This window comes from Pecten maximus, chromosome 4, assembly GCF_902652985.1.
Source record: "Pecten maximus chromosome 4, xPecMax1.1, whole genome shotgun sequence".
Taxonomy (NCBI): Eukaryota; Metazoa; Mollusca; class Bivalvia; order Pectinida; family Pectinidae; genus Pecten; species Pecten maximus.
In genome coordinates this window covers 34,335,382-34,344,948 of record NC_047018.1, presented here as the reverse complement: position 1 = coordinate 34,344,948, position 9,567 = coordinate 34,335,382, and the positions used below count along the sequence as shown (strand labels likewise).

General features: G+C 35.1%; 1 protein-coding gene across 1 annotated transcript; it reads left to right on the top strand.

The window, feature by feature from the left end:
* The first annotated feature begins 7 nt into the window (after positions 1-7).
* LOC117325907 (delta(24)-sterol reductase-like) lies at positions 8-6,460 on the top strand. The gene is made up of 9 exons (XM_033882413.1): positions 8-297; positions 1,914-2,175; positions 2,536-2,654; positions 3,583-3,849; positions 4,265-4,405; positions 4,520-4,717; positions 5,219-5,397; positions 5,897-6,084; positions 6,385-6,460. Exons 1-8 carry the CDS (start codon positions 46-48, stop codon positions 6,051-6,053), a joined length of 1,575 nt encoding a protein of 524 aa, XP_033738304.1. The 5' UTR covers positions 8-45; the 3' UTR covers positions 6,054-6,084; positions 6,385-6,460.
* Positions 6,461-9,567: the final 3,107 nt, after the last annotated feature.

Genomic DNA, 9,567 nt, shown 5'->3' with positions numbered 1-9,567 from the left:
AGTAGATGAGCGGGTTGACAGGTGTTTCGTTCTGGAAGCTGGGCCATGGATATTGAATTTTCGTTGGAAAGCGCTGCTTTCATCGGTATCTCGGCATTAATATCGTTGATTGGATGGATCAACTATCGGGGTTTAGAATATGTCATCAAAAATTACCGATGGGTATTCGTTTGCCTGTTTTTGTTGCCAATGTCCGTTGTCTACGATTTCTTCATGTACTTTCGAAATTGGATCGTCTTCCAGATGAATTCGGCCCCCAAACAACATGACAAGAAAGTGAAAGATGTTCAAGAACAGGTGTGTATTTTTGCAGAATTATTTCTTTGGTTTCAGTACAAGTCGGTTGTTTACGGCTAGTTTCTAGTTTATCTGTTCACGATCATCATAAATCTCTGCAGACTAAAGCCAATTATTGACATGGGCTTATATAATATATATCAAGTCCACAGGTCAGTGAGGTCACTTTAAAAAATGGCATTTATATAATATTATAATGTAACAGATCTAGATTTTTTGTTTCATACATGCCTTTGCATAGTTGCCTGTATCTATTTATCAACTATACACAGTATTTATAGTAAATAACAGATATTAAGTTTTAAATCGGAACATAGTTAGGTGCACTATTGTACCATGGAGCTGTCACTCATCCAAGTGAGGCCCTGCTGGACAATGCTTAACTTCGTTACACGACACTTAACCGCACAGCCACAAAAAGATAGCTTAAGGTAGATATTGGACTCTGGAGCTGTAATGCTCATGATGTTCATTAATTGTCACATATACCACTTCACTGATGAGCTTCGTCTGGAGACTCTCATGAGTTCAACCTATTTGTCATCTTCAGCATTCACAACTACATGTTGTTATAGCAAGTTGCTTTCCATGCTGTGCGAGGGCACCCTACAGGTTAACAGGGGTACAATGAAGTGGCCACCCATCTAAGTGCTGAGCCCCATTATGTTGCTTAATTAACTTTGTTACATAGACATGATACTCAACTGCACAGCCACAAAATCTGGCTATTGGACTATACAGTTGAAATGTCCATATCTATATATAACCATCAGTAGTCTTTTATGGCATCCTACTGTTTCTGCCTCCTACTGACTCGGCTAGGGAGAATTTCTCTTGAGTTAAATTGGTAGAGCATCAGATTAGTAACCCAGAGTTCTCCAGTCAGATCATGCTGATCATGTAGGGAACCATGATAGAAACTCAGCTGTGCTTCACAAGCACCACATACTGCTGGGAAACTCAACAAGCCATTTCCTGGAGGAGTATATCCTGTATCTGTTCACAAGCTAGCTGTTTCCTTGTTTGACAAGAGTACTGAAAGCCAGCAAAAAATCCACTTGATTGACTGAAGTACTGAAGAATTACTATTTAGCTCAACATTGGTATAGATCATATCAGATAGCGAGTCTTGGGGTCCTGGGATCGATCCTGACCACAGTAAATAAACTTTTTTCTTAATATTACTTTCCATATATGGCATCTAGATGTGTATTTAAAAATATTTAATTCTTTATCCTGTTAGACTAATAAAACAATATAGGGTTCTTTATGATGAAAATCACTGCACAAAAACAATTTTATGTCATTGAAATGTCGCTATGACATTGAACAATCGCTTGGTGGTTGATCTCCCACTTTGGCATCTCAAGAGGGTAGCAACCCTACTAAATGCTAAATGAACACTAGATAGACATTGACAGGTAAGCAACACAAACTAATATGACCGAATACCTGATGATGTTTTTGAAAATGGTGATCCTTAAACTATGGTGCAGCACTTCTTGTAGTAGTTGGCATATATATATATGTATATACATTTGTAATTGTTGCTTTTAGAAAATAAAGACATATTAATGAATTTAATGTGGATTTTCACTATGCCTAATGTATTATAGGTTAGGAAATGGGACAGTGATGGCTGCTTGAAGCAAATGTGTACAGCTCGCCCAGGATGGATGACAATCAGCTTTCGACAAGGTCTCTACAAAAAAAGCAGCCGCAAGATAAAAGTTAACTTGGTGGATATCCTTGAAATTGATTCCATCAATCAGACGGTCAGAGTTGAGCCACTGGTCAGTATGGGTCAAATTTCTGCATTCCTCAATCCCCTTGGCTGGACTTTACCTGTCTTACCTGAACTGGATGATCTCACTGTGGGTATGTAGTTTCATATTGAAGGAATGTTTTGTATTGTTTAATGTCCTATCACATGGATGAATGCTCAATTTATTAAGTTGAAGGAAAGTGATGTACACAGCATAGCTATCAAAACTTCATCTGATTCATTTGGAATGCAATTTTAGTGTAAACATACATTGTCATAAGTATCCAGTTGGTTTGATTACAGGAATAGGCTGGTTGGGTGGTCGGGGTGTAATGGTGACACGCTCATCATTCACCTAGGCCAACAAGACAGATTAATATAAGATTTGTTTTAAAATATATCAACTTTACGTTTGTATATACATGTATTTGTTATGTGAGTAGGTCTGTTAGTCTGTACTTCTGTTTTCACAGGTGGTTTGATTATGGGAGTTGGTATAGAGACGTCTTCACACAAACATGGTCTGTTCCAGCACTGTTGTGTAGGCTATGAGCTTGTCCTGGCCGATGGCAATGTAATCAAGTGTTCAGCGGTAAATATAGTAATAATTGTAGCACAAAATTTGGACAGATACAGCTATTTCTTTTCCTGAACATTCAGCGTCATTCCTTATGGGATGATTCTGTATGATAATTTAGTCCAAATTTTGACCTAGTTATATGGATATATTAAGATTCTTACTTCTGATCAATTAAATTTTCTTTTGTATTCTTATACATGTTTGATGATACTCAACATTTACCAAACGCACATCCTCGATGATCCACGACGGGTTACTTTCGATCGATCTGTCCACCCCTGGAATATGTCATGGAAAAATCAAAGACTCTGTCACCGCCATCTTGTGGATAAAAAAGACTAGTTTGGTCGTTTGATGTACACCTGTCAAATCTTACGATCCCCATACTGTTAGCTTTGACTGGTTTGAAATTGATTGTCATTTGCATCAGCTTAGTAATTGGGCAGGTTTTCTGACACCATTCAAATATAGGTAGTCCTATGCCAAATTTGATTTTACCATAACATATTCCAGGAGTAGTGTGCAAAGAGTAAAAATGGGGAAAAAAAACAGTATCAAATTTCTTTTTAATTTTTTTTACAGTTTCATCCAATTGCTATGTGATCATTTGACACAATATATTACGTTTTTTAACCTAATTAATGCAACAGGGACATTGTTAGAATTTGCCTTAACTCAAATAAACTGTTGTCCTTTCCAACATAATATTTCAATGAACGAATTAAGCTATGTTGCTGAATGGTAGAAAACCTTGGTCATTTTTACATTAGAACGAATATTCATTCCCTGCCTACACTGCTGGCGACGACCATCTGTCAAAAATTGTCTGTCTGTCGTCCAGAGCTACATTATCGTAGCTATTTTTACATTAGTAAAGAAAAAGCCTATTTTAACTATTTACATTAACAAGTTTTAACAATAAAATTGTTTTCTTTCACAGACACACAACAAAGAGCTGTTCTACTCTGTTCCCTGGTCCTATGGTACCCTTGGTTTTCTGGTTTCTGCCGAATTAAAAATCATTCCAGCGAAGACCTTTGTAAGGATGGAGTATAAACCTGTTTATACAACTGATGATATGATCGAAACGTTTGTAAAAGAAACTATGAAAATACAAAATAACCAATTTGTGGAAGGGCTGGTATACTCCAAGAATACTGCTGTTATTATGACTGGCAACCTCACAGATGAAGCTGATTTTGATAAGGTAATTATCTTGTATGATATGTCACAGAAAAAAAAAATCGATTTATTTCAGAAAGTGCAAAATAATTTTTGATATTCTCAAGTGCCAGTATGTAGACCTAGTGACCTTAGCCATTTTAACATCAAAGAAATGTAAAATAATTAGCAGTAAAATGCTTTTTTTGTCTGGAGTTACTAAATTATGTTTTGAATTAATTATAAATAAACCAATATCGAAAGCAGTGATAATGTTATACTTTATAGCCAAATATTGGTGATAAATAACTTTAGAAAATACACATAGTAAATTTAATAAATTTGGCAATATATATGGGCATTCATCATAAGATTAAGGTGACTAAAAGTCATAGAAGCTTGAGTGATCTCCAGGGGCTGGAAGAGATATCTGTAACAACCGTCATCTTGTCTCCTTGTAGATTAACCCAATTGGATATTTCTGGAAGCCATGGTTCTTTAAGCATGTGGAAGGGTTTTTGGAAAAAGGCCCTGATGTAGAATACATTCCGATCCGACATTACTACCACAGACATACACGGAGCATCTTCTGGGAACTACAGGTAAGTGGCTTAAAACTCATGCATTGTGGATAAATACAAAACATACAGGGCATTTCAAATGATAAATTTCCTTGCCTGTCAGTTCAATTTTTACAGTACAATTTCATCCCATAGGATATCATTCCCTTTGGAAACAATCCAGTGTTCCGGTATCTGTTTGGCTGGAGTGTACCACCCAAGATCTCCCTACTGAAGCTCACTCAAGGGGAAACAACCAAGCGAATGTACGAGAAATATCAGATTATTCAAGATATGTTGGTACCTATGGCTTCACTAAAAGAGGCTCTTGGAGTCTTCCATGAAGAAATCAAGGTAAGCTGTATTGTACAACGATTATATAAAATTATTTATAATTGTTTTCATTGAAGGGTTTTATTATAATAATACTACTTTTGATATAGATAGATAACATGATTGATTAATTTTGATTTTGGATTAATTGCCAAGGGGTTTGTTGATTTTTCTCTGGACAGTATAAATACAAATCTTATTACATTTGTATTATGCTCTTTTGTAATAAATTTTTAGATTTTAGAAATATATTATCAGAGATACAATCTAATTAAAATCATATATCTTGAACTATGCCCACGGTTTGTAGTGTACCTATTAGTTTACAAAATGGAAGCATAGATCCAGATGTAATTTTAATCAGATTATTTGAGTCAAGGTATATAATTCCCATAACAGGTGGTTTACAATTTCTCATAAATAAATGATGTTTTACAAATCAGGAAAATCTACAAATCAGGAAAATCTTTAAATCTAACAATTATTATTTTTTGTTTTAGATGTGGGTATTTTTTGTTTTAGATGTACCCACTCTGGCTGTGCCCCTTCAAGCTGTACAACAATCCTGGAATGGTCCACCCAAACGGAGACCAGGATGAGATGTATGTGGACATAGGAGCATATGGTTCTCCCAAGGCAATCCACTTTGATGCCATACCAACCACACGACGACTTGAGGCATATGTTACGAAAGTCAACGGGTATTCTCATTTTACAACTTAATTTGAACAAAAATTTTATTTTAGACAATGCCTGGGTATTGCTTACCAATAGCAATTGCTGAGTGATACCCAGTGCCATTGTTAATTTTTTTTACATTATTGTTATCCAGTAACTGTCCTCCTGAAGTCAAACTTCGGATAAGAGATTTCCAATGAGAATGAAGGAGTTATTATTTTAGTTTATTTTCATATTGTTAGAAAGTCCCATCATTTAAGTTGTTTCTTTAAAGTGATCAATCCAATGCTCTACAAAGAATTGTATGTTTTTCAACAGTAAATACCAATTATATCACATCAGATGAATACTTTCCCTTTTTGCTTGATTTGCTGCACAAAAGTGTTCCAAGTTCACTTCACTCTGAAACATACTGGTATCTTGTGTTCACCATTAAAATTGTGTAGGAATACTCTGTGCTGTAAACAGTTACTCCCTTTCAATATTTACAGAATTTATCTAATGCAAAATTTACTCTGTCAGATTCCAGATGCTTTACGCAGACACCTACCTGTCAAGAGAGGAGTTTCGTGCGATGTTTGACCACTCCCTATATGACAGAATGAGGAATAAGTTAACAAACTGTGAGAGAGCCTTCCCAGAGGTTTACGACAAGATCAACCGCAAAGTTAGAACATAGGAAACCACAGAAAAGTCCCAACATAGACAACATCATCAACAGAAAACCACAGAAAAGTCCCAACAAAGACAACATCATCAACAGAAAACACCAGAAAAGTCCCGACATAGACAACATCATCAACAGAAAACCACAGAAAAGTCCCAACAAAGACAACATAACCAGAAAAGTCCTAACAAAGACAACATAACCAGAAAAGTCCCAACAAAGACAACATCATCAACAGAAAAGTCCCAACAAAGACAACATCATCAACAGAAAACCACAGAAAAGTCCCAACAAAGACAACATCATCAACAGAAAACCACAGAAAAGTCCCAACAAAGACAACATCATCAACAGAAAACCACAGAAAAGTCCCGACATAGACAACATCATCAACAGAAACCACAGAAAAGTCCCAACAAAGACAACATCATCAACAGAAACCACAGAAAAGTCCCGACATAGACAACATCATCAACAGAAAAGTCCCAACATAGACAACATCATCAACAGAAAACCACAGAAAAGTCTCAACAAAAACAACATCAACAGAAAACACAGAAAAGTCCCGACATAGACAACATCATCAACAGAAAACACCAGAAAAGTCCCGACATAGACAACATCATCAACAGAAAACCACAGAAAAGTCCCAACAAAGACAACATCATCAACAGAAAACCACAGAAAAGTCCCAACAAAGACAACATCATCAACAGAAAACCACAGAAAAGTCCCGACATAGACATCATCATCAACAGAAAACCACAGAAAAGTCCCGACATAGACAACATCATCAACAGAAAACACCAGAAAAGTCCCAACAAAGACAACATCATCAACAGGAAACCACAGAAAAGTCCCAACAAAGACAACATCATCAACAGAAAAGTCCCGACATAGACAACATCAACAGAAAACCACAGAAAAGTCCCGACAAAGACAACATCATCAACAGAAAACACCAGAAAAGTCCCGACAAAGACAACATCATCAACAGAAAACCACAGAAAAGTCCCGACATAGACAACATCATCAACAGAAAACCACAGAAAAGTCCCAACAAAGACAACATCATCAACAGAAAACCACAGAAAAGTCCCGACATAGACATCATCATCAACAGAAAACCACAGAAAAGTCCCAACATAGACAACATCATCAACAGAAAACCACAGAAAAGTCCCAACAAAGACAACATCATCAACAGAAAACACCAGAAAAGTCCCGACATAGACAACATCATCAACAGAAAACCACAGAAAAGTCCCAACAAAGACAACATCATCAACAGAAAACCACAGAAAAGTCCCAACAAAGACAACATCATCAACAGAAAACCACAGAAAGTCCTGACATAGAACAACATCATCAACAGAAAACCACAGAAAAGTCCCAACAAAGACAACATCATCAACAGAAAACCACAGAAAAGTCCCAACAAAGACAACATCATCAACAGAAAACCACAGAAAAGTCCCGACATAGACAACATCATCAACAGAAAACCACAGAAAAGTCCCGACATAGACAACATCATCAACAGAAAACCACAGAAAAGTCCCAACATAGACAACATCATCAACAGAAAACCACAGAAAAGTCCCAACAAAGACAACATCATCAACAGAAAACCACAGAAAAGTCCCGACATAGACAACATCATCAACAGAAAAGTCCCAACATAGACAACATCATCAACAGAAAACACCAGAAAAGTCCCAACAAAGACAACATCATCAACAGAAAACTACAGAAAAGTCCTGACATAGACAACATCATCAACAGAAAACCACAGAAAAGTCCCGACATAGACAACATCATCAACAGAAAACACCAGAAACGTCATGACATAGACAACATCATCAACAGAAAACCACAGAAAAGTCCCGACATAGACATCATCAACAGAAAACCACAGAAAAGTCCCAACATAGACAACATCATCAACAGAAAACCACAGAAAAGTCCCATTTTTAATATTTCAATATGGGTGATTTATAATTTGTCATTTTAACTGTGAACTTTAAGTGAATTCAGTAACAAACTTACTTTTGATGGAAAGGCTAGCTTTATGGAATTTTTAACTGAGTTTGCTGTCTTTCTTTTTACAAAGACACACTTATTACAAAAATATAAACAAAACTTTTACCCGGTAGATAATATCAAATAAAATCAAAATATGAATCTTACTTTTTTTTCCCAATGACATTCCAGAACAATGGGTAACATGATTATTCTTATTTGATATTCTATATTGTTTTTTTTTCTCTGGTTATTTATTTGTTAACATATTTATTCAATGACAGATTTATTTTAGAAATGAACATATTAGTTTGATATTTATTGTATAGCTAGTGTTGTTTATTGTACAACAGTGTAATACATTCATGTTAGGAATTATAGTTATACAACTGCAAAATTAAAAGAGGCTTGAAGTTTACTAGATATGATTCAAATGTGTTTCCAGATTCTATAAATCTGATAGTGAGTTTTCATAAATTCCTTATTTTAATGAATTCCACATGTTTTCACATGAAGTAAAATTTCTGTGATTTTAACTCTTTGTTGAGTTGTTCCATGTTTCCCAAGTTTTATGGATGTTCCTTATCTTAAATGTTCTCATAGGAACATGTTATAGAATTTTCCCTTAAATTCTGCAGGAATGTTTCCTACAGAAAATTTTAAGCTATGAAAGAATTTTCATAATGTAAGAAATTTTGTTGAAACTAGGGTACACCTGTATCATATTTAAACAGGGTCTGTCATTCAAATTGTACCATTTATTTGATTAGTCTATAAAGTCCTCGGGCAGAGCCAATGCCAGATGATTAGTGGCGAAAGGTGGGTTCCATTGTCCTTCAAGGCCAATGTTCAGGTGAAACTGGTAGACAAGACAAGGAAACCAGTCCCTATTTTGTTGTGATTAATGTTCCCCTTTTAGATTCAATTAATTAGTATATATGCATGTAGCACTTTTTCAGTAATGTCAGCATATATTCTGTACACAGTGAACCTTCATTGCTGTAAGGCAACAGATAGTCTTCTAACGTAGAACTACTAACTGATAGATGGTTTATATTTTATGTGTAATTAAGAACTACTTTTAAAAATATATGCTCAATTATAATGGTATTTTTATTTATTTCAATACCAATACTATCAAAGTTTGTATATGTCTATCTCTGAGTCCTGCATGATTAGATTATTGTATTTATATCTTTTAAAAATAATATGGAATTTTTTAATCAAATTTCTTTGTAAAATTATTTAGAATGGAAGTATTAGTATTGTTACAGCATAACAAAAATATTTTACACTACATATTATCTACTTCAATATACAAAAAATGTTTATGCTACATATCTACTTTAATATACAAAAATGTTTTATACTACATATCTACTTCAATATACAACTCTACGAATAATACCACAGACAAGCATAGAATATTCTGTAGTATAACTTTACATGAAGCTTGTGTCTGTGATTAAGATATTCCGAGATACTGTAGATCCTGCTCAATAAC